This window comes from Acinonyx jubatus, chromosome B1 (genome assembly GCF_027475565.1).
Source record: "Acinonyx jubatus isolate Ajub_Pintada_27869175 chromosome B1, VMU_Ajub_asm_v1.0, whole genome shotgun sequence".
NCBI classification, from domain to species: Eukaryota; Metazoa; Chordata; class Mammalia; order Carnivora; family Felidae; genus Acinonyx; species Acinonyx jubatus.
In genome coordinates, this window is record NC_069382.1 from 188097214 (window position 1) to 188113198 (window position 15985).

The 15985-nt window shown below is 43.6% G+C and overlaps 1 protein-coding gene across 2 annotated transcripts in view; it reads left to right on the top strand.

Annotated features, from left to right (window-relative positions):
* FAM184B (family with sequence similarity 184 member B) overlaps nt 1–15985 on the top strand; it is a 153704-nt gene that overhangs the window by 92214 nt on the left and 45505 nt on the right. For both annotated transcript variants that reach the window (XM_027042550.2, XM_015082032.3), the window contains exons 6-7: nt 8407–8517; nt 12561–12668. In XM_027042550.2, the coding sequence (XP_026898351.1) occupies nt 8407–8517; nt 12561–12668 (219 nt within the window). The remainder of the gene's footprint in view (nt 1–8406; nt 8518–12560; nt 12669–15985) is intronic.

The following is a 15985-nucleotide window of genomic DNA, read 5'->3' on the forward strand; positions in this document are numbered from 1 at the left end:
TAACTTGTTGGGTCGCCTGGGTGGCTCAGTCGGTTAAGCGTCGTACTTTGACTCAGGTCATGATCTCACGGCTTGTGAGTTCAAGCCCCACATCGGGTTCAGTGCTGACAGCACAGAACCTGGAGTCTGCTTCGAATTCTGTCTCTTGTCTCTGTCTCTCTCTGCCCCTCCCCAACTCATGCATTTTCTCTCTCTCTCTCAAATATGAATAAATAAATAAAAAAGAATGTTAACTTGTTGGAAGTATGGATTTTTTAAAGCATCCTTTTATGAGTGCTAAATGTTTTGGCAAGCCAAGAAGATAAATTACTTGTGAATCAGCCGCATCTTTTCCAGACATTTTTTTTTCATTGTGGTCAAATGCATATAACAGAAAATTTACCATCTTTCCTGACTTATTTTTAAGCTTTGTTGGGATGAGTTTAGAGTAGGGTTTACGCTAATGCTGCTCCAGCCCTACTACTGAAGGGTGACCCTTCATAGAGCCACATGCCCCACGTATTGATTAATATTGGTGTCATGGTGATCGCTAATGGTGGCTCAGAGTGACTTAGGTCACTTAGGTGGCTTAGGTGGCTTAGGTTTTGTACTGACTGACTCTTTCATGGGCTTTACTATAAGTGCATTCCAAATCATAATTTTTCTTCCTGAGGAACAGTTAATACGTTTTCCTTTAAAACCCCAGTTGAAAAGTCTGTTTGGTAATTTTCTGTGGTTGCTCATTTATTGTTCCCATTACAGTGGCTCCTTCCTGTGTCTTTTTTAAAAAATTACCTGTAATTGTGGACAATTTAGACAAGGAAGCAGAAGATGGGTGTGAGTCCTGCTTCTACCTTATGGGATTTCTTCCATGTGAAATGGATGTACTAAAGCTTTTTCCCTGCGTACGATGAGAGTTCAGTGAGAACAGAGTTTCTGGAAGTGCTCTGTGAATTCTGTAAATTAATGGCTCATGGAACCCTGTTCCAGGTATGGATAGGAAGCTGCAATTTTTAGATTTGAAAGCACGAGTCTCCTTTTTCCTCATGTTCATATCCTGGTAGTTGTTTTTCCTCTTTGCCTAGCTGGGAGGATGTTAAAATGTCCTGCTGAAATCCTCAGGTTCACTTTGGCCTGAGCTGGCTATGGGGATGCTTGCTTTCCAATCTGTGTTCTGGAGGCAACCCAGAACCATTCATCTTCTGACAGTAAGTCTCATTATTCAGCACCTAAAATGAAGCTTACTGAAATATCTCCAAAAATTATTAATGAAATCAGCTATTTCCATCTGTGGGGACATTTTTTTCCACTTTAGGTCCATTTGTCAAGGCGACAACTGAAGCTGTGATTGATTACATGGACCCTGGGAAGGTGGGCTGCATAAAATTAGAAATAGCCATTGCTTTCTGCTAAGAATCTTTCTCACAGGAGTCTACACTGTCATTGTAGTGAACATGCTTTGGCAGAGTCAGTGAGTATCTGCACCAGGAAGCATGCTAAACAAAACTTTTCAACAAAAGCTTCACTGACTGAGAAGTTAATCAATGAAGTAAAAAAAAAAAAAAAAGAGAGAAAACAAAAACTTTGCTGGGGGGATGGCTTTGTTTCTGATGGTTCTTGGGACAAAAGGATAATTTATATATTTTTTTGGCAAGTGATCTCTCCGAACAACAAGCCATGCAAGAAGGATCATAGATTCACTGAAGAGACTGTACGCATGCTAAGTGTCCACCTCATGTGACCTTATAATCTAATCACTTCCCTCTTTTCTTCTAAGTGACTGACCCCAGGGCCACTGGCCTGACCTGGACTTGGCCCCACAGGAAGTGCAAAGTGTGTCCTCCAGGTGATCAATAGCAGCATCTTTTTAGATGCCGGAGTCAGAAACCCAGGAGTCAGACATGACTTCTCTTTCATGCATTACATTCAGCCAGTCATCAAGCCCATGTCGTCCACTCCTTTGATGGCCCTGAAATATCTCCATTTCCTTCCATCCTCGGTGGTAGCACAATGATCCAGTCACCCACCATTTCCTGCCAGACCATGCGATGATCTCCTTACTGGTCTCCCTGTGTCCCCTCTCCCACTTCCTTGAACCCAGTCTCCATTCCAGGGGGGAATCTTCTGAAAACTCAACCTTGGTTTCAGACTCTCCAAAGGCCCTCTATCGTCTTCACAGTGTAGTTCAAATTCCTTAATGTGGCTTTTTAAGACCCTACATCACTGGACTCCTGTTTGACTCTCTTGCTTCCTCCCACACCTCTCCCCGGTTTAATTCTGCCTTCCAGCCTTTTAGGTCCTCATTCATGACAAATCCTTTCCCTTCTTGGCCTTAATGCATAGCTCTTCCTTGATGGGGAACACTCCCCCACCAACTCCCAAATTCATCTGTCTCATTTTGCCTTGTTTTTGCTGATCCTATTGGTCTTGGTTTAAATATTGATCATTCTAGAAGCTGTCACTTGCCTGGCCTAGTGTTTGGTACGTGGTCCCCTCTGTACCTACCTTAGCTTGGCTGTTACTACACTTCATTGTAATCACCTATTTGCTACTTGTTTTCCCCACTGGGATACCCTGTTCACTACTACCTCCAGTGGTGTGTCAGAGTCAACTTGTACTGACTCCTAAGAGACAACTGTTACATCTTTTCCCAATTCTGTGTTCAGTGACATCATGGCAGTAGCTTGAAATTGGCCACAGTAGGAGTACTTATGCCACAGAAATTAACAAATGCTACAAATCAAATTGATTGATTGTTTGGTTGGAAGCCAGCTAAACATTTACGAGTACATAGTCACTATATCTCTAGCCTCTTCAATACTTGGCCTGTAATAGACATTCAGTTAATTTTGGTTGGTTGAATGAATGAATGAATGATATGTTTCCATTTAACCCCAGGTCATCCCTCATCACATAAGCCTTTGCCTCTCCACATTCCCGTATGTCAGCTCAAGTGCTGACACTCCTTGGAAACAGAACAAGGCTCCAGTTTCTGAAGACTGAACTTCCAGCTTCTTCACCCTGCTTTGGGGAGCATCTGGGGCCTGCCCACAGGACCTCCCTCAGCTTTGCTGTAGCAGAAGTAGGATGGCCTTTAAGTCAGGCATTTGCCTGTGGTGCATGCCACATTTCCCTTAGGATGGCAGGGAAGAAGTGCAGCCAAGCAGCCAGCTTTCCCTGAGTTCAAACTTTGACTTCTCCACTTACTGGCTGCACACCCTTGGGCAAATCACTTAACCTCTTAGAGCTTCATTTCTTCATTATATAATGACCGTTAACACTGGTACCCAGTTGATAGGGTTTTCATAAGGATCAAAGTGATTATTTGTGTAAAGGAGCAGCAGATGGCATGCACTTGGTAAGTGTCAGCTGCTATTGCTATGGCCATCTCTCAATGAGAGCATAAAGGTCTGTAATCAATTGACAGCATAGAAGAACTACACTCCAGGTAGCTCTCAGATACTATAACCTCAACTTCACGGGAAATTCTTGAATGTCCCAGGGCTCAGTTCTTGAATCTCTCCTACTTTTCCTTTTTATTCTCTCTCTAGCATTTTCATCCAAATACATGGCGTAATACGTTCTGTATGCTGACTCCCAAATGCATACCTGCAATCCAGAACTCTCCCCTGATTTCCAGACCCATGTGTCCACCTGCACACAGGACATCTAACAGAGGTCTCAAACTCAACAGGTCCCCGAGCTCCTCCTGCTGACCGTAAACCTGCTTCCCTGTCTGTGTTAATGGTGGCACCATCCTCCTCCACCCCGCTCAGGTTAGAAACCCTGGTGTTGTCCGTGACTCCTCCCTTTACAGCAGGTCCTTGCAGCGAACACTGAGAAAACATCCGTGGTTCTATGCCCGTCACCAGCCACGCTGCTGCCTCAGTCCAGCCCCCTTCTGCTCCTGCCTTGGTTACTGTAGCAGCCTCCACGCTGGCCTGCCTGCTGCCCCGCCTGCCCCGTCCCCCCTTCAGTCTGCCCTCAAGACTGAAACCAAGTGACCGTGTTAACGCCGAATCATCTCACTCCACTTTCCAGCTATTGGCTGGCCTTCATCTTACTCGTCTGTCTCTACCACAACGTATGAGGCTTCCTGTGGTCTCCTCCGTGTCCTCTAACCTCATTGCCCACCCCTTCGGTCATTCCACTCCAGCCAAGTGGCCTCCTGTCTGCGCTTAGAACATGCCAGGGTCTGTGCAGGTCCAGGAGGGCTCACACCAAGACATCTCATTGGTTAGCCTCCTCACTTAACACAAGCCTTTACTCCAGAGTCGTTTCTCCTGAGGACTTCTTTGGCCAACCTATGTGAACTGAACCCAACCCCTCGACCTTCCATAGCCCCCTTTCCTGCTTTGTTATTTCTCCTTGGCACTTGTCACCATACAACATAGTGTATACTATGTTGAGCCTGTTGACTTTGATTCCTGTCTCTTTTATGCCAATGTAAGTTCCTGGTGAGTAGATGTTTCATCGTTTTGTTTTTTTTTCTTTTTGAGTGTGTGTGTGTGGGAGAGAGAGAGAGAGAGAGAGAGAGAATAAAGGGGGAAGAGGGATAAAGAGAGAAAATATTATGTGGATGTGGAGCCCCATGCGGGGTGCGTCCAAATGTTTCATCTGTTTTTATCCCCAGCTCTGAGAACAGTGTTTGGCACGTGGTAGGTTTCAGTAAGTATTTGTTGAATGAATGATCTGTTTTCTACTCATAAAGACCAGCTAAGAGGAACAGAATATTTCCTCCTTTTCCTCAAAATAAGCTAAATTGGAAATACTATGCATCTGTCAGAATAAGAGTAGTACTTCTTATTTATGGGTCCCTCAGTACTTATTATTTATCCACCCCTCACCTGCTGGCACTGTGCTGGGCATGGAAGGAACACACTGAGTCACAGAGAAGTTAGGAAATGTGCTCCAGATCACATAGATAAAAGGCTATGCCACTCACATGGTCTCCAGAATGTTCCTCTACCTGGATCTTCTATGTGAGGTTGTCAGTCTATGGTGAGAAACTGTGGAGGAAGCAACCCTGTGAGCCTCATCATTTTGACTAAAGTATGGAAGCTATTGAGAAGACCATAGGAAAACTTTGTTCTGATTTTAATATTTCCCTGCATCTGAGAATGTAGTTGGCTTCTTGACTTATGGAACACTGAGTTGTGTCATTAATGAGCACTCTCTTTTCTCATTTGACACTACAAAACTTAAACCTGGGTGTCTACCATGCTCTCTCCAATATAGGTCAGATTTTGGGTATTATCTTCACATTTGTTTTCTTTTGACCTGCATATGTATCTCTAATTTCTATTTTCCTGAAGTATTTTATGATTAAGTTTCTTTTTTTTAACTTGAAGTAGAATTTAATAACTTTGCAGTTATTTCCTTTAAGTAATATTAAAAGCTGAGCTGAGGTACAAAATTAAATTGGTGTCAGGAATGAAGTAATGGTTTATATAAAATGCTGCTGACTCTGGACTTGCTCATCCCAGCAACTTTTTAAAAATGAATTAAAAAAAATTTTAATTCCAATATAGTTAACATACAGTGTTGTATTAGTTTCAGGATACGATATAGTAATTCAGCAATTCTATACATTACTCTGTGCTTATCATAATAAATGTAGTCTTAATCTCCTTCATCTATTTCACCCATCCCCCCACTCACCTCCTCTGGTAACCATCAGTTTGTTCTCTATAGTTAAGAGTCTGTTTTTTGGTTTGTCTCTCTCTCTCTCTCTTTTTTTTTTTTTTTTGTATATTTGTTTTGTTTCTTAAATTCCACATATGAGTGAAGTCATGGCCATTCTGACTTATTTCACTTAATATTATACTCTCTAGATGCATCAATATTGCTGCAAATGGCAAGATTTCATTCTTTTTTATGGATATATATATCCATATATATATATATGGATATATATATATTTTATATATATATATATATACACACACAGCACATCTTCTTTATCCATTCAACTATTAATGGACACATGGATGCTTCCATAATTTGGCTATTTTTTAAGTTTATTTATTTATTTTTGAGAGACAGAGAGACAAGTGGGGGAGAGTCGGAGAGAGGGGGAGACAGAGAATCCCAAGCAGGCTCCATGCTGTCAGAGCAGAGCCTAATGTGGGACTCAAACCCATGAAACTGTGAGATCATGACCTGACCTTAAACCAAGAGTCAAACGCTTAACTAACTGAGCCACCCAGGTGCCCCATTTTGGATCTTTTAATTGATGTTGCAATAAACATAGGGGTGCATGTATCCATTTGAATTGGTATTTTTACTCTTTGGCTAAATACCTAGGTGGAATTACTAGATCATATGGCAATTCTATTTTTAATTTTTTTGATGCACCTCCATGCTGTTTTCCACAGTGGCCACACCAGTTTGCATTCCCACCAACAGTACACAAGGGTTCATTTTTTTCCCCACATCTTCAGCAACACTTGTTGTTTCTTGTGCATTTTTTAAATCATTCTGACAGGTATGAGGTGGTATCTCATTGTGGTTTTGATCTACATTTCCCTGATGATGATTGATGCTGAGCATCTTTTCATGTGTCCGTCAGTCATCTGTGTGTCATCTTTGGAGAAATATTTGTTCATGTCTTCTCATTTTTTTAAAGTTTATTTATTTATTTTTGAGAGAGAGCACAAGCAGGGGAGGGGCAGAGATAGAAAGAGAGACAGAGAATCCCAAGCAGGCTCCAGGCTCTGAGCTGTCAGTGCAGAGCCCGACGTGGGGCTCTAACTCACTAACCATGAGATCATGACTTGAGCCAAAGTCAGATGCTTAACCAACTGAGCCACCCAGCTGCCCCTCTTCTTCCCATTTAAAAAAAAATTTTTAACATTTTGTTTTATTTTTTGAGAGACAGAGGACGAGCAGGGTAGGGGCAGAGAGAGAGAGGGAGACACAGAATCCAAAGCAGGCTCCAGGCTCTGAGCTGTCAGCACAGAGTGCAATGCAGAGCTCAAACCCACAAACACAAGATCATGACCTGAGCTGACGTCGGATGGTCAACCCACTGAGCCACCCAGGCACCCCTCTTCTTCCCATTTTTTAAATAGATTATTTGGGGGTGTTTTTGATGTTGAGTTGTATGTTCTTTATATATTTTGGATACTAACTCTTTATTAGATATGTCATTGCAAATGTCTTCTCCCATTCAGTAGGTTATCTTTTAGTTTTGTTGATTGTTTCCTTTGCTGTGCAATAGCTTTTTGTTTTTCTTTTGAAATTTTTTAATGTTTATTTATTTTTGAGACAGAGAGACAGAGCATGAGTGGGGGAGGGGTAGAGAGAGGGAGACACAGAATCTGAAGCAGGTTCCAGGCTCTGAGCTGTCCGCCAAGAGCCCAACATGGGACTCAAACTCACAAACCATGAGATCATGACCTGAGCTGAAGTTGGATGCTCAACCAGCTGAGCCACCCAGGTGCTCTTACTCATCTGCTCCAGTAGCTTTTTGCTTTGATTTAATACCAGTAGTTTATTTTGCTTTTGTTTCCCTTGCCTCAGGAGACATATCTAGAAAAATGTTGCTACAGTAGATGTCAGAGAAATTACTGCCTGTGTTTTCTTCTAGGATATTTATGGCTTCAGGTCTCACACTTAGGTCTTTAGTCCATTTTGAATTTATTTTTGTGTATGGTATAAGAAAGTGGTCCAGTTTCAGTCTTTTGCATCTAGATGTACAGTTTTTCCAACTCCATTTGTTGAAGAGATGGTCTTTTTTCCCATTGTACATTCTTGCCTCCTTTGTCAAGGATTAGTTGACCATACAATTCTGGGTTTATTTCCGGCCTCTCTATAATGTTTTGTGCCAGTACCATACTGTTTTGATTACTACAGCTTTCTAGTATATCTTGGAATCTGGGATTGTGATACCTCCAGTTTTCTTTTTCTTTTTCAAGATTACTTTGGCGATTTGCGGTCTTTCATGGCTCCATGCAAATTTTAGGATTATTTGTTCTAGTTTTGTAAAAAATGCTGTCAGTATTTTGATAGAGATTGCATTAAGTATGTAGATTGCTTTGGGTAGTATTGATATTTTAGCAATATTTGTTCTCCAAATTCATGAGCATGGAATATCTTTACATTTGTTTCTGTCATCCTCAATTTCTTTCATTAGTGTTTTATAGTTTTCAGAGTACAGGACTTCCATCTCAGTAAAATTCATACCTAGGTATTTTATTTTGTGGGGTACAATTGTAAATGGGATTGTTTTCTGAATTTCTCTTTCTGCTGCTTCACTATTAGTGTATAGAAATGCAACATATTTCTATGTATTGATTTTGCATCCTGTGACCTTTATTGTAAGCTTCTTTGAACTCTTTTGGGAATAGGGCAGGGTGTGAATAGGTACATGTCCTGTCCATGCATTCGTGACATGTGTGGATAACTCTACTAATCATCATTTAGGAAGTAGAAGCACAGTTGGAGGAAGTGAAGAAGAAATCAGAAAATGAAATCAAGCAGCTGGAAGAAGAGAAAGCAGCCCTAAATGTGAAGCTCCAGAACTCTCTGCTCGAGGTAAATCCTGAATTAATGCAGTGCTTGGGAGTGATGGTTCTGGGTGGGAGTCTTGGTTAACTGAGATGCCAGGAATCTCGGAAAACTGGCCCGACTTCTGTATGTTCAGCATCCTCAGCAGAAAAGAAAGGACTTCATCCTGACAAGAAATATGTCTCAGGAGGCATAAATTTAGCTGCAAGTAACAGAGAGCCTGATTTATGGAGGCTTAACAAAGAGGCGTTTAATGTCTCACATAAAAGAAGGAGGCAGGAGGCTTCTGGGGTTGATTCTGTGGCTAAATTATATCAGGCCGGGTACATCTGAGATTCCCATAGTCCTGCCTCCTCCTGGGCTCTGTCCTCACTTTCAGGAGTATTAGGTGCTTTGCCTTCATGGGCTCCTTCCTCTACTGGAAAAAATATCAAAAAGCATATTTTATGACTACATTGGTATGAAGATGAATATAGCCAAGCTGTATTTTTACCTTCTGACTTTAAAAGAAATTAAAACATTGTCGTGGCCCCTAAAAGTATTGTGGGCCCTAGGCCCTGTGCCTTCTGTGTCTAATGGAGAAATTAGCTCAGATTCCCCCAGCCTGGGAAAATGACTGTCGCTGCTTCATTGTTGAGCCCAAATTTACACCAAGAAATGGGGAGAGGCAGTGAAGACCAGGCCTGTCCACTTCATCAGGAAACCACCAGCCTCCACAGAGGGCTCCCACTGACTCTTCCTCCCACTAGTAATGTCTGCATCACGTGACCAGCCTGGGAAGCGAGAGTGGAGGCAGGGAAGGAAGAAAGGGGTAGAGAATGCCTGTAGACCAGCTGAACATCACAGTTTGCTTGGTGGGGAAGTCCACCTACCCAGACCACCCAGAAACCAACGTCAAAGTTTAAAAGACCTGTTGACCATGTTATGGTGGGGGAAGAACTCTTGGGAGGGCCTGGAAACAGGCTTCATTCTTTTTTTTTTAATGTTTATTTATTTTGAGAGAAAGAGCATGAGCGGGGGAGGGGAAGAGAGAGAGAGGGAGAGAGAGAACCCCAAGCAGGCTCCATGGTGTCAGCACAGAGCCCCACGCGAGGCTCAATCTCACAAACTGTGAGATCGTGACCTGAGTCGAAATCAGGAGTCGGATGTTTAACTGACTGAGCCACCCAGGTGCCCCCCGGCTTCGTTCTTGAGCCTAATTAGACCCTCAAAAAATGTAAAGAGGTTTCCTTACTTCCCCTGCCCTCCTTCACACATTCCAGATGAGCCCTGAGTCCACCATCCCCCCAGGAGCCCATGAAATTGGTTCCTCAGCCCTGATCGAGCACTACAACCTCCTAGGGGGGTTTTTGAGAATATAGAAGCCGTGTGCAAAATAGTCTGGATTGTTTAGGGATACCTCTAATGGAGTTCGGTCTGGAGACATGCATGGTGAGAGAAGAAAACCTGAACTGGTGGCTATTTCTAGAAGGGAGAGGGGGTGGTGGATCAGGGAGAAGCTCAGGGGCCTGCAGCGGTGTCTGTGATGTGTTCTCCCTTCAGCTGAGTGATGAAGGGAGAAAAACACATTCGGTTTTTCTATGTCACAAGTTATCATTTTTCTAAAAGGTGAACGTGCCAAGCCTTGAACTTGATATATCAGGGGCTCTGGAGGAGAGGTCCTGGTGGGAAGTCTCTGCTCCGGAGGCTTTGGTTCCACCTCAGCCCCAGTTGGCTGCACAGCAAAGATGCCCGTTTCGCTCTCACTCCTCTCTCCCTCCCTTCTGAGTTATACTGCCGATCTTTACACCGGATCTGGACTACTCTGTGCTGGAGAACTTAGAGAAGCTTCAGCCCAGTTATCCTTCTGACATGGGACCCTGGGGTCACCACCTGATGATTTCCCCGAATGCCCCTCAGAACCCCTCAAAAAATGACAAGAGTGAGTTTCGTCAAGTGCTTGCTTTAGTTCAGGTACTATCTGAGCAGTTTCCATATATCAACTTTTAGTCCTCACAACTGCCACACAGTAGGTGCTGTTGTGATCTGTGGTTTACGGATGAGTTAACTGAGGCACAGAGATGGTAAGTCACTTCCTCAAAGTCACACAGGTAATGAGTAGTGGGTCTCAGATTCCAACCCAGGTTATGCGGCTCTGAAGACCCCACTCTTAACCGTTATGCCAACACTATGTGCAGCACAGTATGCCGTGTCTCTGATGCCCCAGGATCACTCAGGACATGAGTATCTGCAGATGGCTGGTGTGACCCAGAGGCTGACCTTGACAAAGTGCCTGCCCGTCACCCTCCATTCCTTCCACAGCCTTGGTGGCGACATCATCTATTCACCCGCTTACCAAAGCGAGAAATGGAAGCGTCAGCCCTGACCTCCTCCTCTCCTGCTCCTCCGTCCTCACCTACAGTCCCTGCCCTGCCCACCCTCACATCCACTCAGCTGTCAAGTCCCGTGTGTCCTACCACTGAAGGCTCTCAGTCCCCCTCCCCTGTCTTTATCAGCCCCCCCAGGATGGCTCACCTAGGCTGTTTTTCTTTACCTCTTATAGACATTATGTGAACAAGTGCATAGAACTCATTTGAGTATTTCATAAGCCTTAGCAAGATGTAGTATAAGTAGTTTCATAATCTTCTTCTTCTTCTGTGATGTTGCCTGGAGTCTTGAAAGTCTTGGCCTGTATCTCCCTGCCTCTACCTTCTCCCTAGGCTGGCTAATTCCAGAACTAGCATTCTAAACTCCAGATATGCTCAAGGCCCCACTCCTCCTTCTCCCAAATCTTTTAATCGCCATGTTTTTCATAATTTGGGCCTAACCTAACTCTCCACCACTACCCCCCAGGACTCTGTTTTCTCCCATCCACTCCTTCATGCTGGGCCCCTGACATGGAACTTTCCTCCAATTCTCACACACATCCTACCTTCCCTCTGCCATTGTACCTACTATTCCTACCACCTGGAATGTCCTTTCTCACCCTGGCCACGGATGGACTCCTAGTCATCCTTCAGTGCCCATAAAGCTGCCCTGGACTCCCCTCGGCAGAGTTTATTGCTGTAAATTCTCTGCAGTAGTGTGTATCTCCCAGTAATTGTTGTGAGGTTTAGAGGAGTTCATACTGTCAAATGCTTAGATCTGTTCCTGGCACAGAGCAAACTCACCATCAAAGGTACTATTATTAGTTTGTCTTCTGAATGTTGCTGTGATTATAAACATGTATCTGCCTCCTCCATAAGATGACAACTCCTAGAAAGCATGGGCTATATTTTATTCTCTTACCATCGTGCTCTCACTCTGTTCCTCTCCCTTATCTCCTCATACCTGGCATGATGCCTGAGGAGGACTAGCTTTCCTACAAAGATTTGTTAGCAACATCTAAGTTTCCTGTATGGTTCTAGGCCTTGTTCTTCCCAAAGTCTAGAACAGAGGAGCCAGTCTGTTTAATTGAGACTCTACACTTAATTGGTTAATAATAATCATCATAATTAAGGCTATACAATTTAATAGCACCTTCTAGCCACTGTTTCATTTTATTGGTATAATTCTTTTTTTTAATATTTATTTTGAGAGAAAGAGCAGGGGAGGGGGAGAGAGGAAAGAGAGAATCCCAAGCAGGCTCTGTGCTGTCAGCACAGAGCCCGACATGGGGATCGATCTCATGAACAGTAAGATGACCTGAGCCGAATTCAAGAGTCAGCCGCTTAACCAACTGAGCCTCCCAGGCACCCCTTATTGGTATAATTCTTAAATATTGTTCCTTTTCTTTACCAACTAACTTTTTAAAAAAAGAACTTCAGTGACCTTCCAGGAATGGTATGAAAGCCAGTGAAAACCACCCTGCAGCTCTAGTATAAGTGTATTTATATAAATAATTTAAAAAGAAGTATAGGCTCATCTATTCCAGGAAGACGAAGCAACTTGCCAATTCGAAATGCCCTTTCCAGAAGCACATTTGGAATTTGTCTAATGGAGCACTGTCCCCAGAACTGACTGACCCAGGAGAATGGTTTCCCAGATTAATGACCCCATCAGGAGATGGGACTTTGTTTCCATTACCAAGCATTTCTTTTCTTCCATTTTAGGTTTTAAGACTGGAAGAATTTATCCAACAGAATAAGGTACATCCCCAAAGAGGCAAAGAAAGGCCCCAGGAATTGGACAGCCAGCGCTGTAGTATTTTAGAGACCCAGGTAACCTCTGTTTTTTTCTGCTTTAATTAAGGATATTTCTCTTCTTTCCGCACTTCATCGTCCCCAGTGACACATGCTGGCATTAAGAGGTTCTTTTATTTCCCCCCTCAGAGCTGCCAAAATGCCTGGAAAATAAAAAATCACCACAAAATCCATTTGCACAAACCGTGAAGAAAATAGAGTTCCAAGTAATTATGCGTGTGGTTTGAAAAAGAACAAGGCTTGTCAGATGAAACCTTATCTCCCTCTCTGAGAGCAGCTTGCCCAGTAGATAGACGGGCACTCACCAAGAGCTGGCCTCCTGTTCTGCCCAGCAGGAAGCATAGTAATAATGCTGTCTGGCCACCCCCCTCCGCCTTTGTGGTATCAGTCACTCTCATACTAGCTCTTCCCCAAGATGCTGCCCTTTCAGGGACTCTGCCCCAGGGCGGAAGCTGGTTCCTGTTTGTCCTCTGTCAGCTCATGATAAGCTATTTTATTTTCCTAGGGACGCCATGATGAATTACCACACACTTGGTGGCTTAAGCCACAGATATGTGTTGTCTCACAGTTTTGGAGGGGAAACATCCCAAATCAAGGTGTCAGTAAGGTTGGTTCCTTCCTGAGGCTCTGAGGGAGAATCTCCTGCATGCTTCTCTACCAGCTTCTGATGGCTGCTGGCAATCTGTGGCACTTGTGGTTTGCAGATGCATCACTCCAAGCTCTGCCTCTGTCATCACGTGTGTCTGTGCGTCTGGCTCTTCACTAAGGAAGACCTTCTTCTAAGGACCTTCTTCTAAGGACACCAGTTGTTGGGTTTAGGGCCCACCCTAATGCAGTTTGACCTCATTTTAACTAACTACATCCACAAAAGCTTATTTCCAAATAAGGTCACCTTAGTAGGTACTTGGGGCTAGGGCTTCACTATATCTCCCTGGGGGCACAATTTAATGCAAACCACAGGCACTCATTTAACATTTGTTGCATGATGTCAAAAACAGATAATTCCTGTGAAGTTAGTGTTTGAGCACGCTGGCTTGGATGATCCTCTTGCTTCAGCTTTCCTGTTATTAACCTTCACATCTGGAGCCATCAAAAGCCCACCACTGTAAAATTTTACTTATTACTGCCCTAAATTTTCAGTCCGCTTCATACTCCATGTGGGAAAACACATGTGAGTCTGAATCTCATTGTTTCACCCTCACCCATCTCTTATTCATCACATCCGTGTGCCTGAGTGTCTACAGAAACAGGCAGTTTCTCTTCCTCGACCTCAGACTTCCAGAGCTTGAGCCCTGACCCTGCCAACAGTCCCCTGGCTTGCCCCACTGGGATTGCTCATACTTAACCACGTATTCATCAGAGTAAAAATGGGCCTAAAATCTGGTGGATAAGGACTTGAATAACAACACTTGTATGGGACCTGGTCAGTTCCAGAGCACGGTCCCCATCTATGACTTCATTGGAGTTTTACAACAACCCTGTAATGTACTCATTTTACAGAGGAAGAAACTGAATGACAGAGCAGTTGGGTGACTTGCCCATGATCACAGGCATCCAAGCAGCCAGGACAGAACAGAACTACTTGTCTATGGTTCTGATCCTCTACTCTCCTTGTGAAAGTATCAACACATGCCCAGACACCTCCCAGATAAAACTGACCTCAACTCTGTCTTGAGGTTGAGAAGAGCGGCAAGGATTCCCTGTGTTTCCCTTTCCGACACCCAGAGACTGGGGGGAATCCTTGAGCAGCCCTCATTGCTCCCACATAAGCCTATAGGAGAAAGCTGAAGGCACCTTCATCCATAGGGCTGGTCCTTCCTGATCTGGGGCTACCCATCCTTTCTGATGATGTCTTCCTGAGAAGTAGGCAGGTATTTTCATTCTCCCGCAGTTTCTCAAGAACCAGCCTCATGAGCGAGCCTTCTGTTAGAAGAACTGCTAGCCCCAAGGACAGCTGAACTTCCCGCCAGCACACTGTGCAGTTTCTCAGAAAGACTCTTCCCAAATATTTGAATATTTCTCAGCGCCTCACACTGACTGTGGCAGGGAGATCGGATGGAGTTGGCTGGGATCCTGAGTGAGGAGATTCCAGTGAAAATAAGGTTGATAAGCTCAGGAATATTGTGCATTGGCTGCATTTTCAGGGGACAATACACAAACATAGAAATTCTAGGTATGTTCCAGGACTGATGAATAAGGGCCAGAGCTGGTATGGCAGCTCAGGGTTTCTCTGCCTGATCCCCAGTCACTACCCACCAAGTGCCAATAGCATCTCCTCAATAACAATGTCTCAGCCAAAAATGTCTCCAGATGTCATCAAGAGTCTCTTAGGGACAAAATTGCCCCCAGTTGAGAACCACTGATGTAGCTAAGAGCCCTGAAGAAGTTCAAAATCCAAGTGCATGTTGACAACCATGAATTGGTTCACCATGAAACTTGGCTCTCCTACCACCCACCTTGGTCTAGAACATTGTCCCTTATGAACCCAGTTTCTAGAGAGTGGTATGTATCTCTCCTACATAGAATTGCCCATGGAACCTTGAAGAATACCAGTTCCATTTGGTTCAACTCTGCATGCACATTATTCATTCATTCCCCAGTCATTTGTGGAATAGCTAGGAGGTATCAGCCTCTGAGCTAGATGCTAGAGGAGAGAAAGATTCATAAATCAACAGTGTTAAGACTATGTGGACATTTAGAAGTAGAATTAAACTTCTATTTAAATTTAATTTAAATTAAATTAAACTATGTTTTCTATTAAGCAACTATTATATACTTGACAGGTAGAGTTTGTTCTTTTAACATGTTTTCTTTTCAAATAATCAATCCATGTTTGTGCCACAGAATTTAAAAGGTATATAAAGGCATACTATGAAAAGGATCCCTCCTCCCCCCAGTTCCCTATCTTGTCTATCTGCTTGTCTATCTGCTCAGAGCTATACTGTGCGTTTGCAAGCATAATTATGAATATATTATTTTTTCTACAAATGGTAGCATACTGCCTTGTGCTCTACTTTTTGTACCTTAAAATTTCATAGAGAAAAATTTTTTTTAATTTTTTTTTAACGTTTATTTATTTTTGAGACAGAGAGAGACAGAGCATGAACGGGGGAGGGGCAGAGAGAGAGGGAGACACAGAACCGGAAGCAGGCTCCAGGCTCTGAGCCATCAGCCCAGAGCCTGACGCGGGGCTCGAACTCACGGACCGCGAGATCGTGACCTGAGCTGAAGTCGGACACTTAACCAACTGAGCCACCCAGGTGCCCCTCATAGAGAAAATTTAAGGAGATTGTAACACAGCAGTAAACCTCCATATCAACCTCATTTTTTAAAAA